Genomic DNA, 22853 nt, shown 5'->3' on the forward strand with positions numbered 1-22853 from the left:
AGAAAATTATTGGTCATCCAATCTTTGACATTTTTAACACTCTCTTAGCTTAGATCATTTAGAAGTTTCATCTGGTCTTGTTGAGATATATAGTTGAGTATCATCAGCATAACAGTGGAAACTAATCCCGTATTTTCTAATAATATTACCAAGGGGCAACATGTATATCGAAAATAGCAGAGGACCTAGGACAGATCCTTGTGGCACTCCATATTTTACTGGTGATAATTGAGATGACTCCCCATTTAAATGAACAAAATGGTAGCGATCGGACAGGTAGGATCTAAACCATCTTAAAGCCTGCCCTTGAATACCTGTATAGTTTTGTAATCGATCTATGAGCATGTCATGATCTATAGTGTCGAACGCAGCACTAAGATTAAATAAGCTTTCCATTGATGTGTGGTTTGTTAGGACAATATTTGGATGAGATACAACTTTTTAAAAATCTGGAATCTGAGGGTGCAAAAAAAATCAAAATACTGAGAAAATCGCTAATAAAAAATTACGTTTTGATATATTTACGATAGGAAATTTACAAAATATCTTGATGCAACATGATCTTTACTTAATATCCTAATGATGTTTGGCATAAAAGAAAAATGGATAATTTTGACCCATACGATGTATTTTTGGCTATTGCTACAAATATACCCCAGCGACTTAAGACTGGTTTTGTGCTCCAGGGTCACATATAGATTTGGAGCAACGTGATATACACTCAAAAGGTTCAAAAAGGTTCCTTTTTTTCAGTGATGCCATAGAAAAACTATTTTGAACTTCAGAAAACAGTTCTTAAAATAATTATATGTACTAATCTAAATATAATTAAAGAACCTTTTGTGGAATGGAAATGTTCTATGGATGTTAAAGGTTTTTCATGGAACCAAAGATGCCAACTAAGGAACAATTTTCAAATGAGATATGAAACATATGAGAACATATTTAGTAAACTTACTAAAAATTATTAGTATCCAAAGCCAGTAATAACACTTTAGACTACAGGCGGGGCAAAATATATTAAACCCAATGTTTAACGGGCCTCTGATAATGTAAGTGCTTATAAGTCCTCAAACAACATCACTACACTTACAGATTCACCACTGCAGACTGAACTAGACTAAAAGAACCAGTAATTCTGTGTTTTGCCATGGTCTTTTGTAATATTGAATATTAATCTATTTGATTTGTAAGTTTAGGTTACTAGTGTAGAGGTTGTGCAGGCCTACATTGATAGGATACAGGAGGTGAACCCACTGCTCAATGCTTTGGTCAAAGACAGGTGAGCACTTGCTTTAGTGAGGCATAACAATGTTAATACATGACTGTACAGGACATTTCACTATAAGTGTACCCTGTCCTCTCTTTCAGGTTCTCATTCGCCATTCAGGAGGCCGCTCGTGCAGATAAACTAATAGAGGAGGAGAATGGAGGAGAGGAAGTTCTGAGGAACCGATTTCCTCTGCTGGGAGTTCCTCTGTCTGTCAAAGAGTCATTCGCTCTACAGGGTACACTTCCCATAATGCTCTCTGCCTTGCATGTATCAGTATCACCCTAAAGAGGTTTATTTTGAGATTCATTCCTGCTTATCAAATGACTGTTCACTAAAAACATAACACATGGACATAAAACATTTATTTGAATGGTTATAATGTTTCCTATCAATATTACTATCAACTGTATTAGTAAATGCTGCTTGTTGATCCAGGATGGATACATTTTTCCCACACTCCTCTACTGCTCACCCATAGAGACAAGCTTGATAATTATAGAACTGAAAAGGATACTAGAAATTATATTGATTCATGTTATCTGACTGCTGCAACAGGTATGCCCAATTCTGGCGGGTTGAAATCCCGCGGTAAAGTACTTGCCAGTGTGGATGCTCCTCCTGTGGCTCTGTTGAAGAGAGCTGGAGCAATTCCTCTGGGAGTCACCAACACCAGTGAGCTTTGCATGTGGATGGAGTCCAGCAACTACCTTTATGGGATCACCAGTAACCCCTATGACCTCGAGAGGATGTGTGGAGGAAGCTCAGGTCTTGCTAAAAAAGAAAATCAGAAAAACAGCTTTTTATAAACCTTATATAAATTGACTGTACAAATATTAGACTGCATTAGTCAATGATTTTGCACTCATGTTCAGGTTTATGTTGAAAGGTTGACAAAACATATACTATATTATTGTAATAAACACCAATTCTTTCTCTGGTAGGTGGAGAGGGAAGCATCATTGGTGGTGGTGCATCTGTGATAGGCATCGGTTCTGACATTGGAGGAAGTATCCGCATGCCATGTTTTTTCAATGGGATATTCGGCCATAAACCTTCAAAAGGTATGTGTTTTGCTGTGGGAACAATCAGCAAAAAACACAGTCTTTCTGTTAGTAGGGAAAAAATCTGTATAGATCATAAAGAGAGAGAGTTTTATTACCTTTTAGATGTGGTGTCAAATGACGGTCAGTTTCCTTCATGCACGGGGCTCCAAAATGACTACTCAGGTTCTGGTCCAATGTGTCGCTATGCTGAAGACCTGCTCCCTCTTCTGAAGATTATGGCTGGACCCACTGCAGACCAGTACATCTGACAAAGATATAAACCAGATAACACAAATATCATGTTTCTACAAGTCAGTTCTGACACCAAGTATATATTTTCTATAGGCTCTCCATCTCAGAAGAGGTGGATCTGAAAAAGTTACGTTTCTTCACTGTAGTAGATGATGGTGGATCTCCACTGACATCTCCAGTAGATAACCAGCTCATTCAAGCTCAAAAAATGGTGAGAAGAACATATAATACATGCATAACATAAATAAGCATGAATGCTTCTGTAATCAGTTACATTGCTGAATATATGCAAAGTACTTTATTTGAAAAGTTTGTTTTTTTATTGTTTCTGATCACAGGTGGCTAGTACATCTGACAAAGATATAAACCAGATAACACAAATATCATGTTTCTACAAGTCAGTTCTGACACCAAGTATATATTTTCTATAGGCTCTCCATCTCAGAAGAGGTGGATCTGAAAAAGTTACGTTTCTTCACTGTAGTAGATGATGGTGGATCTCCACTGACATCTCCAGTAGATAACCAGCTCATTCAAGCTCAAAAAATGGTGAGAAGAACATATAATACATGCATAACATAAATAAGCATGAATGCTTCTGTAATCAGTTACATTGCTGAATATATGCAAAGTACTTTATTTGAAAAGTTTGTTTTTTTATTGTTTCTGATCACAGGTGGCTGCACGCTTAGAGGCAGATCTGGGAGTTACGGTTAAGGAAGTTAGTTTTCCTCAACTCAAATACTCTTTTCAGATCTGGGACACATTCTTGGCTCTACCTGACAAAGATGGCCAGGTGTAGTAGGCCTACCTGATGTTGCCTTGACATTCAATTTATTAAAGGTTGTAACAAAAGGTTGTAGCAACCACAAGTGCTTATAACAACAAAAGTAGTACACTCAGAGAATGAGAGCAAGTTTGAGTGTGCGTTTGTGTTTATTCCAGCCTCCACAGCCTTTTGTTGAGCTAATGGCAGATGGAGGCTCTGTGTGGCCTTTTTGGGAGCTGATAAAGAGGATTTTTGGTAGATCTGAACACACTGTGGCTGCTATTGGTAAACTCAAACCAGTATTATTTTAGTATTTCATTGAAATACTACTACTAGTTTTTATCAGTATTTTGAATTAGCTTTTATTTGTATATTTCCAGTGTTTAATTTAATTTGAAAGTTTGTCATTTTATTGTGCATTTTTGTCATTTTTATTTTTGTAGTTTATTTTAAATTAATTGTAGATTTTAGCTAAATAAAAATATGAAATGCTAAAAATAATTTAAAGTTTTTGATATTTTACTCTTTTACAGTTAATATTTTATTTCAAGTAACTAACATGTTTTTATGGTTTTAGTTCTAATTTAATAATTGTGACTCTAAAACTGATGTATATACTGTATAGTTTTTAGGGAAACAGTCACGTTTTAACTGTGGTTGCTCAGAGTTATTGGGATAATTAGGTCTTGTTCTGTTCTTGTCCTTAAAATGTCTTTCGAACTAACAACCTGGAGGAGACTTAATGCTGGACATGTTTTTCTCTTGTGGCTGATTTCAGGTTTGGCTCTGATGGGGAGTTCGCACAGCTCTAAGCCATCTCAGTTCATCCTAAAACAAATGGAAGAACTGCAGAAAGAGATGGAGGATTTGCTGGGGACAGATGGAGTGCTGCTGTACCCCTCTCATCCTCTACTCGCACCCAAACACCACCATCCCCTTTTTACTCCATACAACATCGGTTACACAGGTAACGATTGCTTAAGCAGTCATTTTAGTGGATTTGCAAAGAGAAGTTACTAAATATATCAGGAGCCATTATAAGAGTGGTCAAACAGGAACAGACTTTTAATAGATGTTTAAGTTTAAAATCAGTATAGTTGCAGCAAGGCTAATCAATAACAAATGTGTGTAACAGTAGTAGATGGAGCAAAGAAAACAACAATATATTTGAAAACCATTTTACCCATTTCTATAGGGATCCTGAACATCTTAGGCATGCCGGTGACCCAGTGCCCACTGGGTTTGAGTAAGGAGCGATTGCCTTTGGGCGTTCAGGTGGTGGCTGGGAAGCTTCAAGACCATCTGCCTTTGGCTGTGGCGCTCTACCTAGAGAAGGCTTTTGGAGGCTGGGTCGATCCTGGAATGGCTTAAGCACTGAAGACACTGGAGGAAAGGCTGGAACTATAGGCATGACATAGCATGTAAAAAGACAATCTCAACCAACACTGCTTCATCCAGTTCATTTAAAGGGACAGGCACCCAAAAAATCATGTACTCATGTCTCGTATCGTTTCAGACCTTTAAGACTTTCTTCTATGAAATACCAAAGATATTTTGTAGAATGCTGGTAACCAAACAGTTTTGGTGCCCATTGAAACATTTCTCAAAATATCTTTTATGTTTCACAGAAGAAAGTAAGTCACAGAGATTTGGATCGACATGAGGGTGTGTAAATGACGGCAGAAATTGTTTTTGGGTGAACTATACCTTTAAAACAAATAAGTGGTTAAAAAGCTATGGCCTTTTTTAGTTAATATTTAGACATGACTTGCAAAATAGTGTAATCATTTTAGCAGATCTATACAAGCAGATTTATTAACAAATATGAACAAGAGGAAAATGCATTCTGGGCTTTTCTAACTAGTTATTTGCATCCTACCTGATTTCAGCCAAACAAAAGGACACTGTGTAACAGGTATGCTGAATGTTGTGAAGGTATTCTTGTATTGAAAAAGACCCTGTCATTAAGTGTAGCCAATGTGAGATGGGCAGAACACATTTTCACTCAATTAAAAAAATTATTGTTATTGCTATTGTATACTGAATGTAACAAAACCATCCAAATAGCTTTGAGTTAAGGCGTATATTGACTTAATTTTAAACCATTTGTTGAATAAGTCTTAAATTAAACCTTACTGTCTAAACATTCAGCTGGAATCGCTTTTCCACTTAAAAAATGTATTGTACCAACGATTACTTGTTTCAGAATTCATACAGAATTCGCCACCTATGTCATTAAAATCTGTTCAACATTTGTGTCTTAGATTTTGCACACAAATAAAATGTAAAAATAACTAGCAACAACTAGAAGGTTGTTAGAAAGGCAGTGATTTAGGCAGTTAGACAGGTTGTGACTGTGGTTGTGCAGTGCAACATAAATACAATATTATTTACACTAAAGCTTCAGCAAACGACTCATTCAAATCTGGACACGTTTTCATTTATTTCCTCCTTTTAAAAAAAAAAATAACGTTCTTGAAGAGTACTAAACTGTTTTACACTTTGTTTATTGTTTTCATTTCTTTTTTTTCCGTTCAAGGAGGAACGTGAAAACGTTTTAAACATTCTCAGTGTGATTTTTTTGTTTCGTTCATAGGACACTGTAATAGTATGTTTGTACCCTTTTAAGATCTCTTAATAACATGTCAATCAAAAGTAGGTTAAGACACAAACTAACAAGCCCCGCCTCAACTTCGCCTCATTTCCCAGACACTAAGAAATCTGAAATTGGCCTAAAAATGAGAGACGATACAAACATTAACAAAAAGATAAAGAAAACAGCTGTCTTATAAGAGGTCCCTGTCTTTGGCAACGCAGGAAAAGAGATAGGACATGAGGTCAACCAAACAGGAACTCCTTTTCAACTGTCTGAAACCAATATCCAGAAATTCACTAGCGCATATTCCCAATACACCTCAGAATTTGGCCCGTAAATATGTACAGCGCATGTACATGAAATTTGTATTTTAAAGCACTCCTCAGGTGGCGTTGAAGAGGGGTGTGTGAATGTATACATATGTGTCTATGTAAACGCGCTGAGCAAATGTGTGTGTGTTTGTTAACCCGGTCCTCCTCAGGAGACATTGGTTATGGGTTTGTATTTCTTGAGGCGGGTCCATTGCCCAGTAGAGTAGTTCATCTCAAACACTGTGTCCACCAGCATGGTGGTGCTGCCGGTTCCGTCCGCTTTAGGCAGTACTTCTGTGTGCTCGCTCAGTTTGATCTGAATGATGTCACCCTGCTCTGGACAGGGGTTTTCTGTTGGGAGGAAGGGACAGACAAACATTAGAAGGGTCATTTAGAAAATAGAGGAACAGTAAGTAACAGTAAAAAAAATCGGATAAAATCAAACCCATAATACCTCGAGATCCTGCCATGAAGCCCAGGATGAGGGCTTTTTCTGGCCGTGTAACTTTGTTTGCAGTCTTGAACATTTCCTGCGCGGCATACATCTGTTCTCTCTGTGGGGAACCAAACATGCAAGATAAAAATGTAACTTCCCAGACTGTAAACTATGGTTCCAAAGTTTGAGGTTAGTATGACTAAAATGAATACTTCTATTCAGCAAGGATGCATTAAATTGATCACAAGTAGGCCTGTCGCAATAATCAATATATCGACTTATCGCGCAATATATGTACATGACCTCAATAATTTTTGGTGACGCAATATATCGCCCATTATATTTACTTACAAATTAATGTCACCATGTTTTGTACATTCCACTTGCGCCTGTGTCTTTTGCAGCTTCTCGTACATAACATGGTGTAGTCATGAGGTGCTAGTTCAAATGGGGCAATATATCGCTCAACAAAAAGTTGTTATCGTGACAGGCCTAATCACAAGTGACAGTAAAGACATACTCCATAAAATCACCATAAAAATATGAAAACATACTGTAAAATATTAAAATATATATAAAAAGTAGCATAACTGTTTGCACCAAATCAGCATATCAGAATGTTTTCTGAAGGATCATGTGACACTGAAGACTGGAGTAATGTCTGCTGAAAATTCAGTTTGCACCAAATCAGCATATCAGAATGTTTTCTGAAGGATCATGTGACACTGACTGAAAATTCAGCTTCGCTATCACAGGAATAAGTGACATTTTAAAATATTTTTTAATTTAAAACAGTAATTTTAAATTCAAATAATATTTCACAATATTACCGTTTTTTACTGTAGTATTACCCAATTAAAAGCTTGGATGGTCTTGATTAGCATGAGACTTCCTTCCTCTTTTTTTTTTTTGTTGCATAAACCCAAACTTTTGAGGCTATATTAGGCTATATTAAGTCAAAGGCTATATTAAGGGCACAAAATTACAATTTAACTTCTGAAATTCTACAATTTTCTCAAAACACCTATTAATTAAATTTCTGAATAAAAGTGTTGTCTAGTAACATTTAAAGGTGATATATCATGAAAATCTGACTTTTCCAGGTTTTAAGTGCTATTATCAGGTCCCCTACCAACCAAGGAAACGTGAAAAAGATTAACCCAGTAACTTTGTTTTGGGAAGTCTTTTTCTGCAAGCGTCTGAGAAAATGAGCGCATCTGATTTCGCTCCCTTGGTGACGTGGCAAAGGGATCTCATTATAATATTACCACCCCTTAATCTGTAAGTTTACACCCACGTCGCCGTTATTGTGTTTTCGCAAGCGACAACCGTGTACTAGTTCTAATGCCATGGCGAACGTTTGAGCAAAACATGCTAACTGTTCTGTCATTGGCTGCACAGACGAGCACAGAACACTATTTAGAGCCCCAGCCTTAGAGGAGACAAGCAGTGGATCTATTGATTTATTTACTGTATAATGCTGCTGCCACACAGATTTAAAATAAACATGCGATTTATTTCCCACCTGTTTACCTTCACAGACATAACCGACTGTTTTTTGTAATTCATGTGTGTTTTTAACGTAAACTTGTGTGTGAATGAGAACTTAGTTTAGTACTCACATGCTGTGTGGTGGCTGCATTCTGTCCGTGTGCTTCGGATGTGTGCACTCAGAAAACCGTATATCAGAAGTTTAAACTCATATGGTTTAAAACACATGATTTCAGCGCGATAAACATGATAATCAGAACCAAAACAACGCGTTTCTGCTTCCACTCAAACTAGGCATTTTCAAAATGATATAATAAATGATCTGTGGAGTATTTTGAGCTGAAATTTCACAGACACATTCTGGGGACACCAGAGACTTATATAACATGTCGTAAAAAGGGGCATAATATGTCTCCTTTAAAGAAAGCAGAACAGTCCAGTAAAATAACATTATCACATCCATGAATCAGAGAGGTTTTTACCGTGAGCGACAGGTTCTTTTTCGGTTGGGTTTGTGGGGGTGCTGGCATGGGTGCAGGCTGGGCTGCAGTGGTGGGCGGCTGCGTGGGCATGTCTGGCTGTGCTGCTGTGGCGGCGGGGGGCGGGGCATTGTTGCTGGGCGTGCTGGTTGGTGTGGTGGGTGAGGTGGGGGCCGTGGGACTGGCAGTGCTGGCATTATACATGGGCGGCCGCTGTTTAAACTGGCCGGGTAATGAAGCAGAAGCGGCACTTGGGGCGGTCAACTCCTCTGACTGCCGGTTTGTAGTTTCACGCCCTGAACCACCTGCATTTGCTAAATATGAAGGCAAAAAATTAGGGTTGAGAAGACTTTGAGCTCACATTTAGCTTGGCTTCCTGTTAATATCTGATTATCTGTTGTGTCTTATTAATACATTTTCTACTTTAGATAATTTCTTTGCATTCATCCCATCCTGCATCTGTCGATGGCTCACCTGGCTGTGTCTCTGAGCTGGGAATATAAGAAGAGGAAGGAACCATGCTGGGGGTGGCGGGAAGGTAACTGGTTGATGGCAGGGCGCTCTCGTTGTTTAGCGCCCCAAGTTTCTGTCAAAAGGAGCAGAAAAACCCATTTGAGTTTTGTTCTGACTTACATTTAAAGCATTCATCATATGGCTAAAAAGATTTCCAAAACTACCTGTGTGGACACCAGGCCTGCTGCGTAGTCTGGCGTTGCGTTCTCCACCACCGCCTCTTCTTTGGCCGCCTTCTCTCCAGCTTCTGTGTCTGAACAAGACCAAAAAAAACATTATAACTAAAATGTACAGCACAGAGGAGTGTGGGCTGGTCTTTAAGTCAGTCAGTTCAGAGGTGCAGGGTCTATGTAACTGAACAATCTTCTTAAACTTACCCAAAGTCTTTCTTCTCCTCTTAGCTTCTCTGCCAGCTCCTACCATATCCAACTCAGATATATCCAACAACTGCAAAAAAAACACACAATCACATAACCTGACAATATAAAGCATATGATTGACATCCATACTAAGAAGGTAAAAATCCATTCACGATTCATAAATCCAGGTGTTACCTGTGACAACGTTTTGCTCTTAACCATTTAGTAAAGGGTAAAACCTATTATATATACCCACGTTGTTCACTGATTTTATAACCGGTCATTGCCGGACAGTTACCTTGACTCCCCGTTCCTTGCGCAGGGGTGTGCGGGCAGGGGCGATAGGGGTTCTGTTACTGGGAGGGCTGAACATGCTTGGGGTGGTAGGGCTGCGGAATGGTGCTTTGGGAATGCCCTTCAGAGGCGCTGAAAGTAGACAGACAATCATTATTAGAAATCTTGTGTGTTGTTAAGAGAACATATGTACACTACTGTTCAAAGGGTTGGGGTCGCTAAGTTTCTTATGCTCACCAAGGCTGCATTTATTTGATAAAAAAGTGAAAGTGAAAGTGAAAGTGACATGACATGTGGCCAAGTATGGTGACACCTCAGTCGTGGTATTGAAGGTGGAAGACAGCACTGTACATTCACGCCCCCCACCTACAATTCCTGCCAGTACGAGACTCGAACCCGCAACCTTGGGTTACGAGTCCGACTCTCTAACCATTAGGCCACGACTTCCCCTCAAAAAACACAGTATTATTGTAAAATATTTTCATAATTTAAAACAGTTGTTAAAATATGTTTTATTTTAATATATTTTAAAATAAGTTGATTCTGTAATGGCAAAACTGAATATTCAGCAGACATTACTCCAGTCTCCAGAGTCATGTGATCCAGAAATCGTTCTAATATGCTGATTTAGTGCTAAAGTAATATTTTGTATTATCATCAATGTTAAAAACAGTTGTGCTGCTTACTATTTTTTTTTTTCCAGGATTCTTTGATGAATAGAAAGTTCGGTACAACAGAATTTATTTATTTATTTGTTTACATTAGAAATGTCTTTACTGTTACTTTTGATTAATTTAAGGTGTTTCTCCTGAATAAAAGTTTTAGTTTCTTTGACCCAAAAAATGACCCAAAACTTTTGAACAGTAATGTAAAAACAACATTTAAAAAGAAATACAACGTTACCCCAAATTTGAAAAAATACAACTTTTAACCAACTAGTTCCAAGCTATTTTAGTGGATGCATTAAGTCATGAAGTCCTCAATCATAATTTTAACTATGGACATCGTCCACTAATGGAAAAAGATATCAAACCTATGACCTAAATTTTGATGTGATTGCTATTTAATGCAATGACATTCATACATTTTTCCCATCCAAATATTTTTTGGGGCCACTGTGTATACATATAAATCTTACTTGTGGTGTCAATCTTCTTCACTAGACCTCTTCCTTTGGAGTGGAACGGCACTCCTGCTGTTTTCTTTAACTGCTGGGCAGTCTCTGTGGCTTTAAAACAAATATAATGAATAATAAACAGTGACAATAAACATGACAATCATCACACAAACAGTATGGTAAACTAATTTTAAATGACTTGAATGAATCCGTACTGAAAAAGAAAAACACAGTTGTTCTGGCACAAAGAATTCATCAACACACTTACATTTCTGAAGCAGCTCAGCTCTGAGCGTAGCACTCTTGGGTTTCCTCTTGAGCTGGAAGTGCTTGATGGGTGGAGTGAGCGGCCCCACCAGCGTAGTCAAAGCACTCTTGTTCAGATACTGACACTCCAGAGGCAACATAGACGACGCTTCACATTCATTTACTGGAAAAGGGTGCATCAACAGTAAGTCTCAGCAGATCCTTTCTTACAAAAGTGCATATGCACTTGCAAATGACTGTTTAGTGAGAATAGTCATCAAAAGCTAAGCTAGCTCTCAAAAGCCAACAAGAATCCAAACAAACAATCCCAGACAACCACAATAACTTTAGAATCGATTTTGATTTGGTCACTTACTTTAATATAGAGTAATAATAATGGGCAGTAATACAGTGCTCAGAACACTGTTAACTTCATTTTTAACTAGACACACTGTCTTTAAAGCATGACACTCATGGTGTGACACACAGTGCACCTATCAAAGATGTCTGTCTGCTGACACACATATATACAATGAGCATTCCTATTCCCTAATATGTATCCAAAATAATCAAGGCTGGAGAAATATCTGGACCTAGACAAGAACAACGCTTTTGTGTAGTTCTGTTTTTGAAGAGACTAGGCATGGGCCGATTACCGGTTTCAAGGTATACCGCGATTTGAAAATGTCACGGTTTCAAAACCGCTAATATTTTCCGTTATACCGTTCCTGCGGTATGCGCTGTTTTTCATGTCTCCTCAAAGACTGAAAGTGTAGGAATCCCTCAGGTTGAGTGCAGTGTAGAGAGTAACACGACCCTCCTCCTGTTGGTGCGAGCAAGCGGTCAGTCATGTGTGTACTGTGTAGGATGGCCGAACTTAAGGAGCTTCCCCTGGAACTTACGCGATCGGCCGTTTTTTGTCTTATTGCAAGCAACTCGTCTCTGTTCTGGACTTGCACAAACTGCGCTGCAATGCAATAATTTTCCAAAATGTCATTTATGTGAAAATATGAAGTCTGTAAACGCCCATTAACACAGGCCAGAGACGCTGAAGTCGGACGCACGGATAAAAATACTGTAGCAGGCAGATCACTCACTGTTCATGATGCACAAACTATTGGAAGAAAATCCTACCATGATATTTTTGCTTAATCAATGATTTCAGACAAACCTTTCTCATGCAGCTCTCCAAGTATGTCCTGCACATTAGGGTTCTGCTCCTCCAGGTCCAGGTTTAGTGAGCCAGTCTCTGGAAATGATTTTAGGATGTCAGCCACCATTAACACCCACGGCTCAGAGTCCACAGTGGCCAGCTGAATGGTCTCTGACAGAGCCTCCTTCATCTGAAATATGAGGGAACAATAGAGACAGAGAATTAGACATTAATTTAACCTAGTGAGTCTGTAAATGAATCTGCTACCATTGCACTGAAATTTGCCTCATATTGTAAATATATCTTTCCAGCATTGTTTACATTATTGCTATTGAATATTTCCTTCCTTTTTAGTGCCCTGAGGCAAAACACACAGGAAGAATCACGACAGGATTCCAGACTAATTTAGTGAAACAATTGACCACAACAATGTAACAAACTTTAAGGAAACCTTAAATAGTTTAACCATAAATCCAATATTTATTTATTTATATTTACAGTTTATTAAGTTTGCAAATGTTTTTCCATAAGTTATACGACACTAAAATGGAAGCTTGCTTTATCACTCCATGCATTTGCCCATAAAAGCCAATAAATATGCTAGCAAATGAAACTCACTAAAACATAACATCAGACAGTATTTTCAAGTTTAGCTTTAGAAACACTGTTAACATGACTTCCCACTTTTTGTATTTTGTTAGGGGAAAAAAACTCTTTATACAGGGCCTTTTTGTCATTACTTATAATTCTTTGGTAATACTGTATGTAAAACAATCATGCCAATAAAGCACTGCAAAAACGTTACTACTGTATTTTTTTTTTAAATGGCAGTAACGTTAGTAGTTTATGCAAAGTTACCACAGCTTTACAGCACTAACAATGACTGGACTAACTGTGGCATTTTGGCGGAAACTATAGTTAACATGGTACATTTTCTTGGGGGGGGGGCGTCCAAACACAGAAATAAACAACTCCGTTAAAATAACACAGCAATAACACTCCAAAAGTTGACAGCATGTTTACATAAAGGAGGCTAGCGAGTTAGCTCAAGCCCAGAGGCTGAAGGCAGACAGACAGCAGCCTGAGCTGAGCTCTGTTGGAGACTGACATGATACAGACAGCAGCTGCAGGGGTCTCATGCTGGAAGCCATGTTATTACACATGCAACACATACGTGTCAGCAACATATAACACAACTACTGCTAATAAACAACATGCCACCCCAATGAAGCATGCCATGCTCGTAAGTGAGGAGAGTTTGTGTGTGTGTGTGTGTGTGAGCGAGCAGCAAAGACAGCGAGTCGCACCTCATCCACGGTCCTGCGCGGGAGGTGAAGCATCCCCAGCAAGAGTTTCAGCTTCACCGGAGGCGACAGACTGGAGAAACACAGCCGTATGTTGTCGATGACCGACACGGTGAGTAGAGAAGCGATGCTCGAAGGTGTCCACAGCTCGTCTGTCGATCCCAGTTTGTTGTGGAGCCACAGGCCGGTGTCGCTCTCCCTCATCGACGCCATCTTGGAAAAAGACGAATAATGAGATCGGGCATTTTAACAGGCTACCTAAGAAAACAGACACACTAATGCGCGCTAGGACCCGTGTGACCACAGCCAGAGAGAAACTTTTACATCTTTTTCTTTTCTTATTTTAATGTTGTTTTATTGTGTGTTACTGTTCCTTGAATAAAAAAAAAAAATAAAAAAAAAGAGAAACTTTTACAAAAACATATGGTCAGTATGTTATCTGAGTTTTAAGTGATTTGTGTATTTTTTTTTTTCCTATTTATCTCTCTCTTTTGTTTTTTGGCGCTGTGTTTTGTTTGGTAATGTATGAACACTTGGCTATTATCCCTTGGCATATGTGGTTTTTTCACTTGTTTTTTTTTGTATACAGTTGATGATTAAAAAATAATTAAAATATTATGCTAATTTGTTCTGTGAATTTCTGAAAATCACATTTTCTCCAAATTAGGGCGTTTTGCTTGTATGACTAATTGAATTGATGTTTCTTTAACTTCATTGATGAATCGTATTCTGATCTTCATTGCATTTATGAATGTGAAATTTGGTCAGAAATATACTGTTAGAAAAAAAGAATACATTGATCTAAAACAGAACAGAACAGATCTATCTATCTGTCTTTTGTTTTGTTTTTATTGGAATCTTTATAACAACGAACATACAAGGGCAATAACATAAATTAATATAATAAGTATAATAATAAACAGACAATTAAAATAATAATAATAAAATAGGAAAAGCAATTAAAAAAAATCACATGCCCATAACAAGTAAAAATGGTTACAAATTATTCAAATAATAGATTTAAGGATTTAAAATTATTTACATTTTCTTTTCACTGTTATTTCTGGTTTCTTTTAATGTATACAGGTGGTGACCTATTTCAATTTTTAAATTAGTAAAATTAGTTTTTTTTCACTTCCCATTTACATTTGTGGATGAAGAATTTTCTATATATAATTAGTAAATTCACTATATACCACATTTTTAAGTCAACAGTATACTCATACAAAAAATAAAACATCCCCTTCTTTGAGTAGCAATTAAATCTAGTATTTTGTTTAACAAAAAAAGCCTATATCTATCTATCTATGAAAGATGTTATTGAAACATCTAATAAAATGTGTTAAAAAGCTGCACTGTTCTTAAGTAGTAATAAAAATCTAAACTTACATTACTACATTCAAAACGAGTAAGGTCGGAAGCCATGTGACCTGCGGTAACCAATCAGAGAGAAAAACGTTACCTGGGCGTAAAAATATTTTGTTGGACTCCATCCTACGGTGCTCCGCGAAGGACAATAGACTTCAAAAACGCAATCGACGCTCCACAACGAAACTGCGTCCTGAATAGGAGGTCGGTGGTTTGACTAACGGTACTACTGTCTTTATCAGAGACTACAGGTAATGCAAATAAGCTCCGTTTCGCTTTAATAATACGTAGTACACGAGTGGGATCTGTATTTTTGGTGGACATATTTGGAAATGACCATATTTTAGCTGTACAAAGACAAAGCTAACATAAAGCACAAATATGATGATCGACAGTATCTTATTTGCGCTTTTGTTGGTCTGTCTTTTATAAGGCCTTGTTATAAAAAGCGTCTGTTAAAAGATTAAATATGACAGCGTTGCACCTCCTGTATCTGTATGTGTATCTGTGTTGTGTGTACGGTGATGCTGCGCGACAGTATGAGGCCAAGCGGAGCTCTGGCGACAGCGACGCTGCTGCTGCTGATCCAGCTCCTCTGTTTCAAACCAGTTCATGCAGAGGAATCAGGGACGGTCATTCCCGCTGAGAGTAAGACTCTGCATGCTTTATAGACCTGTGGTCAAACAAGCATGTATCGTTGCATATGTCATTATAACATGTAGGCTTTGGTGTTTCCTGGGAACTTTCTCTGCAAAGTGATAAGGGTAAATGCAGTGTTATTTTAGCAATATTTATATATACTATTATAGTTTTTATATTTTTGTTCAATAGGCCGGCCATGTGTTGATTGTCATGCCTTTGAGTTCATGCAGAGAGCCTTGCAAGACCTGAAGAAAACAGCTTTCAACTTAGACTCACGGGTAAGATCATGAACCTGGAGACAATTGAGACATAAAGCCGTTCAATGCAGTCTTTTTCAGGCCAAGGACCCCTTGATGGACTACGACAAATGACTTGTTAGCCTTAACTATATATTTATTCTAATGTGGGACAGACAGACAATAAAACATTTAGTTGACATTTACCCTTTTAACTTCAGCTTTTACATTACAACAAGAATTCATTTGAGAGCCAAACATAATTTTATATCTCACGTGTTTTCAGACGGAGAGTTTGGTGCTGAGGGCCGAGAGGAGGGCACTGTGTGACTGCATGCCTGCCAGCAGCCTGCGCTAAAAACCAGCCGTTCACACTGCACTCAGACATAGAAATCTTTATATAACTAAAGGATACTACCTGCTCTCTCAGTCATACACACGCTCTCAAACAGGTTTCTCGTCACATTTTACATGAAGCGTTTTATCTTTCATTGTAATATGCAAAGAGCATCATAAATACACATTCCTGGCTAAAGAAGTCACAACGCAACATTCCACAGTTTAAATGTCATTGTTGAGAGGCACATCCATATTATGGCAGCAGCTAATACATCGAACTTTCCATAAGTGTGTATAAAGAGAAAGGGTAAGTCTTTCCTCTCCAGGCACAATGCACTGCAAAATATACTGCAAACATTACATACATTATTTATCATAATTATTTGCACAGTACACTATATGTTTTTTCAAATGTTAACTGCTTTTTATATTTGTGTTCTAGAAATATATGATTAACAGTCACAATAGTCGAGCAGATATTAGATTTATTAAATATCAGAATTTAAATGTAGATCTTCAGGCATTGTTTTAGAGAGTTTGCTGTAAGATTATTAGATGATAGATATATGATTAGAAAAGTACCTGCATGTAAAGTGATAAGTCTAGAATTTTATATGAGATGAGGAATAAGAAGAGATGGTTTCCTATAGAGATTACTTTGGTACTAAGATGTAAGTTCACACCTGTAACAATGTCTTTTTGTGTGTAGAGAAAGCGCATTAAAACATATGTGATGCTGTATTTCATGTTGTAAATAATTTATTTAATAGGTTTTACTAGACCCTTTATCTTTTTATCTCAACCCCCATAAAAGTGCGATTAACCATAAAATCAGTGAATATGGGATAACTCTCCAGATTAGCTGAAATCAGCAGCTACAGTAAACTATCTTAAGTTTTTCTGGACCTGAACCCCCTTACCAGCTGTTAAAAAACTTCAACATCCAGCAGCTTGCAGCTCTCTTGCTTGTGACGCATCAAATGACCAGATGGAGGCGCAAGGATATAAAGGTTCATTATAACTGTCGCAGCAATGCAGCACTTCACGTTGGGGTGTGAAAACAGACACAGCTCTGCAGAGCAAGCAACGGTAACACTTGCTGTGAAGCCCATATTTATAATACATTATAAGGCTATTCCTAAGGCATTATAATGAATGTATAATGCATTATAAAAAAAACTTATAATATGTTATATCATCTTATAAATAATCATAACAATTATAATACATTATAATGCTTACACATTTGTGGTTATAATAACTTTTAAGATTATGATTATTTATAACACAATGAACACCATAATAAATCTACTTTTACATTTATAATGGACTATATATCTTGACATTGTTTATTTAAGATCTGCACAGTATCTTACTACATCTTGTAAGTAGTTAGGTGTGGAGTGTTCCCTGTGAGGCTAATATTAATTATGATGTGAGCAAGTTAAAAATTTCAGCTGAAAAAATGCAATGTTTATATGTTAGGTTACATTTTATTTTGATGGTCCCCTTAGACTATTGACTATAAGCAACTGTGCAACTACATGTCAACTAACTCTCATTAGACTATTAGTAGGCTTAGGTTAAGGTTAGGGTAGGTAGAATGTTGACGTATACTTGCAAAGTTAGTTATAGTCAGTTTGTCTGTTGGGGAACCATCAAAATAAAGTGTTAGCATATATATTTAGTAGACATACTTCTCCAATGACTGCTAGTTGACATGTAGTTGCAGAGTTACTTATCAACAGCTGTCTAAAGGGTACCATCAAAATAATCAAACTGATAATACAATAAAAATAGTTCAAAGCAAATGTGTCAACCTTTATAATGTATTATAAATATGGGCTTCAGAGAAAGTGTTACCCAAGCAACTTTAAGGAAAAAATGCACACAATAACAATAAACATGGGAATTCAGAGAATGGAACGTCCCCCGCGGTTATAGTGTAAAACTGCAATGTAAAGCCATCCAAACTATTGACATTGGTGCAAAATAGAGAGAGAGAAAAAGTACTTTATCTGATGATGGCACACTCTTCATTAAAGGAGGGTAAAAGAAAACTCTGAGTAAAAAGTATGCACAGTTTTTTTAACACATTGAGGCCCAGAAAACAGTTGCTCTCTCACAAGAGAAAGTGTACAAAAACAAACAGAGCACTAGCATAGTCACCTGCAATAAATAATTGCATGTTTCAATCAAAGTGAAAAATATTAACTCTTGGAAAGACATATGTTTATCACATTTGAATATAAATGAAGTTTAATAAGTTTTTGAATTTAATAACAATAAATGAACACTGATTCTAATGTGCGATCAAACACTCTTAGAAAAGAGGAACTAAACCGAGTTAATCAAAGATCCAATAATATTCGTAATATACAACTCCGGGTTTATTAAACTAGTTTAGGAAGCAAGCTAGACAAGAGAAGATTGATTATTGATCAATCAATCATGTCAAAATAAACCTATGTTTTCGCTTTTATTATGATAGATGAGCTCAGAGTCAAGAAGACAGAAACTGGTCTTGGGCAAGTTATAATCAAACTTTAGCTTCACTCCTAATGTCCAGCAAATAAGCAATACAATCAACTACTACTAATTAAGATGACTTTGGAGTCCTAAACAAACAGTCTGAGTTAGAAATACGCATCTAAAAAGAAAATAAATGCCAATACTGATGTCAAACCAGCCACAGAGGCCTTGGAGGGCGTTTCACCAGTATAGTGAGAGGCTCATGAATGTTTAAAGATGATAAGCCATTAATTATGCATACATATTTTTGCAGAAGCCTCAAATTAATTACTCATTAGGAGGCCGAACTATGAATAGGTCAGAACATGGCCATTTCTGATAATGAAATATTCACAGAAAGAGAGAGAGCGAGAATGACACTACACTATTCTGGAGTAAAGAGTTTCTGAGCGGGGGGTCTGCAGAGGAAATGATGGATTGTGCATTAAGTGTGAAGAAAAAAGACTTCCCCATTACACACATTGTAAACGTGTGTGTGTGTGGTACTTAGTTGACGATCTTCTGGGAGGGGACGCCCTATTGCATTATGCATCTGCTGACACCTCCACAACCCCTGCTGATTTTGAAAAAAAAAACAAGCAGAGTTGCTGGTCTGTTTTTTTTTTCCCAAGGAGAACAAACCTCAAGCCTCCCTCCCAGACCTGTCTGTCTCCTCCAGGATGGAGAATCCGGTTTGTTCCTGTTTCCATCTCTCCTCCTCCTGCCCTCCCTCTCAGTCTCTAGCGCTCGCTCTCTCTGACCCTGTGTCCCGATGCTGACAGTAGTGTCTGGGTGGTTGATGCCCCTGGCACTAGGCATGAGACCCAGAGGAAAATGGACACAGTGTGCGGATGGTGGGCATCCTGGGACACACCCACATGCAGATGGGATTATTTTTAGAATTAGAAATCCTGGAACAAAAACACAGACACACAGTGAGACGGATTAAAATGGAATTCATACACTCAAAAACACTCATTTAGATCACCACAATAAAGAGTCATACAACCTGTGAGACTTTCTTTCTTTTACCGAGCACAATTTAAAATTTATATTTATTTTATGATTTCTCTGTCTGAACTTTTACTTTGTGCCTTCAGTTTGAAAACCTCTGCTTTAAAACATTAAAACAAGCCAATCATCTATTCATTAGCCATGCCACTTTGCTTAATGCTCTCTGATGACCTCTACTTTACTTGTCGTCGATGACCCCACAATTTCAGCGTGTACAATCTTTCTCCACTTTTAGGTTGTTGTAATTCATCTCTTGATTCTGCACTACTTTGAAATGCATTATTGCTCTGCTGCTTTTTGTTGGCTCCTGAATGATAAACTGCTTGTGCTCGTGTCATCATTTTAAGATGCTTTTAATAAAAGTATCTGCTAAATGATTACATGGAAAACACCCAAACTGTCACTGACTGAATTTGGCACTTTCTCTTGACCCCTAAATTTTGTTAGATTGGATTAATCAACAGTTAAGACTACTAGCATTGCTGGATGCATACAGACACCTAATATTTTCATGTCTCTTTTCTTTTCTATTTTCCTAACCTCATAAAGTCCCCGAGAATAAAATATGATATTTACAGCAAGCAACACAAGAAGGTCACATTGGTTCAAGCTTGGGGGAAGGACCTCACCTGACCCGTGTGGTCCTGGGTGACCACCATTCACGGTGGTGTGTGTTCAGTTGATAGATCAGAGGACACAGCATCGCATTCAACCTATTAACACATGCTGGTTTCCTGCCAGTTCTCTCCCTCATTCTGCCACTTCTTCTTGCTCTGTTTTTACGAGTTACTAGTATAGCTCTGTGAGGAATATTAGTCCCATCTGTATTAGTCTCTTTCTATTCTGCTGTACTTCTATTCATCTTACGCTAATCACATATTAGCTTATAAATATAAATTCATATAGTTAATCATAATATATGCATATAATTATGAATATACTATTTCTTATACATTTACAAAAATAATAGAAATAAATGATTACAGAAATAAATAAGCACTTTTACGGAGCAAGGGAAAGTCTGTAGAAAAAACAACATAAAAATTTACTTTGTAGTTGCCATGACAAGTTTGTTTGGTCTCACTCCAAAATTGGCTCATTGTTCTATTGAAAATCAAAAGGACAAGAAACAAACAATTAAAGAGAAAGATAAAAATCAAGTCAGATTACATTTCTTCCATTCTTTACCTATTAAGGCAAAGCAGCTCAAACATGACGTCCAACATAGTCTAATGAATAAATAATCAGGCAAAACAATTTCAGACACACATAAATGCATAATGCAAAAAGGTTGGCACATTAAACAGATCTGATCAGTTATGTTAGTTCTTTTTTTCAGCTAAATTGGTTAACTAAGGTACCGTAAAGAAGTATATGAAATGGATTTAGTGTTCATAATTGAAAATTGCCTTCTGTGTTCATAATTGAAATAATTAACTGACAGGCCATAAACATGCTGTTTTTGTTTAGATTATAATTTCTTTAGCTTTTGTTTAAAATAAATAAATTCACTGGTAATGGTAGAACAGTGTAGTTTGTCAGTGCTTTTTCTTTAGAAATAAACAGCTAAACAGACTCATTTCTAAAAGTCTTTTCTCTCTCCATGTAGTCAACGCTTTGAGGAGTGACATTTAAAACAGGATAAACATATATTGTCTTTATAGGTTACCATATCACATCAAACACACCTTGACAAATGACAAACTATGTTATGTAATTCAGAAAGACAGTAAATAAAAAAAAAAGTAAACAAAAATTTGGGGTAAGACTTTTAATTAATTCAGAAAGGCCACATTAATTGATCAAAAGTGACAGTAAAGACATTTAGAATGTTACAAAAGATTTATATTTAAATAAATGCAGCTCTTTTAAACTTTCTACTAAGCAAAAAAATCCCCAGGGCAGCATTAAGACCGCACTGGGCCCCGGGGCTATGACTTACTGCAGGGCCCCCCATAACAATAATGAGATATATATATATATATCAATACAAATAAAATAATGTTTTTTTTTTTAAATAATGTCTAAGTTAATACTTGTTCAAAATCACTTTAGCAAAGTTTGTACTATTTTCTGCTTATTTTTAAAAATAAAAGTATAATTTTTTCCCCCAATAAATATGCTGTCATTAAAATGTGTTCATATAAAAAAATATATTTTAAAATACAGAAACAAAATCGTTTTAATAAGATATGGACACCCAACATAATATATGATATTTACCATCTGAATCTTAACCATGTCATGTCAACAAATGGAAAAGTCAGCCATCTATTAATTATCATGTTAATTACTGTGCGCCTTTAGCCCCAACAGCAGGGGGCTAAAATACCATACTTTTACATATTCTTTCGTTATTTAAAAACTGTTGCTTTAATTATCTAAAACAAAACTGAAAATCACAAAGAAGACCTTTCTCTCAAGATATATGCATTAATTTTAGCGATTCTCATTTGCTACTTAAATCTACAAAATTTTTAAAAACATAAATATTAGATCAAGTAAGCACAGAATCAACTTTGCATTGCTGCCCGCGATCGCGTCAAAGATCAGACAAATATACACGTGCATCTTAAAAAACGGATGTTTTGGAAAGTGCTACACCACGTTTTTGTGCCATCTAGTGCAGTGGTCGCCAACCCGTCGATCGCGATCGAGGTAGATCTTTATCACTGTCCCAGTAGATCCCGAAAAAAACAGTAAAATAAGTACAAAAATGCATTACATTTCTGGGGTTATATTAATGTATCACTGAAGGGAACTTTCTTGAGAAAAGTTTCGATGGCAATGGCATTTTCTTCTCCGTATAAAGCGCGGCTCTGCTTTGTTTACAGCGGTAACCAAGGAAACGCTATCGCGGTCGTTCATAAGCAGTGTTGCCAAATCCGCAGTTTTCCCGCGGAATTGGGCTAACGTTACTTTAACACTGTTGCTGTTCTTGTTCATGTCTGCGGGTTGAAGCGACCCCAATAACGTGATATTTAGCCCTTGAAATGCGAATTTTACGGGAAGATCCCCGCCGAAAAACGTGTATTTTACCCCCAGAATGGATTTTTACAGGGGAACCCCTCGAAACGCGATTGGACTAGTTTTATTGCGAAAACCTG

The 22853-nt window shown here is 37.1% G+C and overlaps 3 protein-coding genes across 4 annotated transcripts in view; 2 read left to right on the forward strand and 1 right to left on the reverse strand.

Annotated features, from left to right (window-relative positions):
• The window catches only part of faah2b (fatty acid amide hydrolase 2b), a 6357-nt gene extending 1423 nt beyond the window's left edge, over positions 1–4934 (forward strand). Inside the window, exons 2-11 of the mRNA XM_016490772.1 lie at positions 1200–1282; positions 1372–1508; positions 1829–2038; positions 2215–2334; positions 2440–2575; positions 2662–2779; positions 3245–3364; positions 3514–3622; positions 4116–4304; positions 4533–4934. Of these exons, the coding sequence (XP_016346258.1) occupies positions 1200–1282; positions 1372–1508; positions 1829–2038; positions 2215–2334; positions 2440–2575; positions 2662–2779; positions 3245–3364; positions 3514–3622; positions 4116–4304; positions 4533–4708 (1398 nt within the window). The 3' untranslated portion in view covers positions 4709–4934. The remainder of the gene's footprint in view (positions 1–1199; positions 1283–1371; positions 1509–1828; positions 2039–2214; positions 2335–2439; positions 2576–2661; positions 2780–3244; positions 3365–3513; positions 3623–4115; positions 4305–4532) is intronic.
• Positions 4935–5866: 932 nt separating this feature from the next.
• Positions 5867–13901, reverse strand: LOC107691925 (negative elongation factor A-like). Its single transcript, XM_016490773.1, has 11 exons — positions 13640–13901; positions 12351–12522; positions 11202–11363; positions 10955–11044; positions 9821–9948; positions 9541–9610; positions 9328–9416; positions 9125–9236; positions 8654–8964; positions 6699–6798; positions 5867–6595 (listed from the first exon to the last, which is right to left on the reverse strand). Exons 1-11 carry the CDS (start codon positions 13847–13849, stop codon positions 6411–6413), a joined length of 1629 nt encoding a protein of 542 aa, XP_016346259.1. The 5' UTR covers positions 13850–13901; the 3' UTR covers positions 5867–6410.
• Positions 13902–15151: 1250 nt separating this feature from the next.
• On the forward strand, positions 15152–16954 carry nicol1 (NELL2 interacting cell ontogeny regulator 1). Of its 2 annotated transcripts, XM_016490870.1 has the most exons (4): positions 15152–15255; positions 15543–15652; positions 15836–15924; positions 16169–16954. In XM_016490870.1, exons 2-4 carry the CDS (start codon positions 15544–15546, stop codon positions 16238–16240), a joined length of 270 nt encoding a protein of 89 aa, XP_016346356.1. In that variant the 5' UTR covers positions 15152–15255; position 15543; the 3' UTR covers positions 16241–16954. The 2 variants fall into 2 exon arrangements, with proteins under 2 accessions (XP_016346356.1, XP_016346355.1); XM_016490869.1 differs by lacking the exon at positions 15152–15255 and having other exon boundaries at positions 15485–15652.
• The last annotated feature ends 5899 nt before the right edge of the window (positions 16955–22853 follow it).

The sequence above is a fragment of the Sinocyclocheilus anshuiensis genome, unplaced genomic scaffold (genome assembly GCF_001515605.1).
Source record: "Sinocyclocheilus anshuiensis isolate Anshui unplaced genomic scaffold, SAMN03320099.WGS_v1.1 scaffold426, whole genome shotgun sequence".
NCBI classification, from domain to species: Eukaryota; Metazoa; Chordata; class Actinopteri; order Cypriniformes; family Cyprinidae; genus Sinocyclocheilus; species Sinocyclocheilus anshuiensis.

What these genes read in the sequence shown, in the direction of transcription:
- LOC107691925 (XM_016490773.1), bottom strand. Translation starts at nt 13,849, where the DNA reads ATGGCGTCGATGAGGGAGAGCGACACCGGCCTGTGGCTCCACAACAAA. An exon ending in TGGAGAGCTGCATGAGAAAG is followed by an intron (nt 11,364 to 12,350) that starts GTTTGTCTGAAA and finishes ACCCTTTTCCAG; the next exon opens with TAAATGAATGTGAAGCGTCG. An exon ending in AGCTGAGCTGCTTCAGAAAT is followed by an intron (nt 11,045 to 11,201) that starts GTAAGTGTGTTG and finishes TTTGTTTTAAAG; the next exon opens with CCACAGAGACTGCCCAGCAG.
- nicol1 (XM_016490869.1), top strand. Translation starts at nt 15,502, where the DNA reads ATGTGTATCTGTGTTGTGTGTACGGTGATGCTGCGCGACAGTATGAGG. An exon ending in GACGGTCATTCCCGCTGAGA is followed by an intron (nt 15,653 to 15,835) that starts GTAAGACTCTGC and finishes TTTGTTCAATAG; the next exon opens with GCCGGCCATGTGTTGATTGT. An exon ending in CTTTCAACTTAGACTCACGG is followed by an intron (nt 15,925 to 16,168) that starts GTAAGATCATGA and finishes ACGTGTTTTCAG; the next exon opens with ACGGAGAGTTTGGTGCTGAG.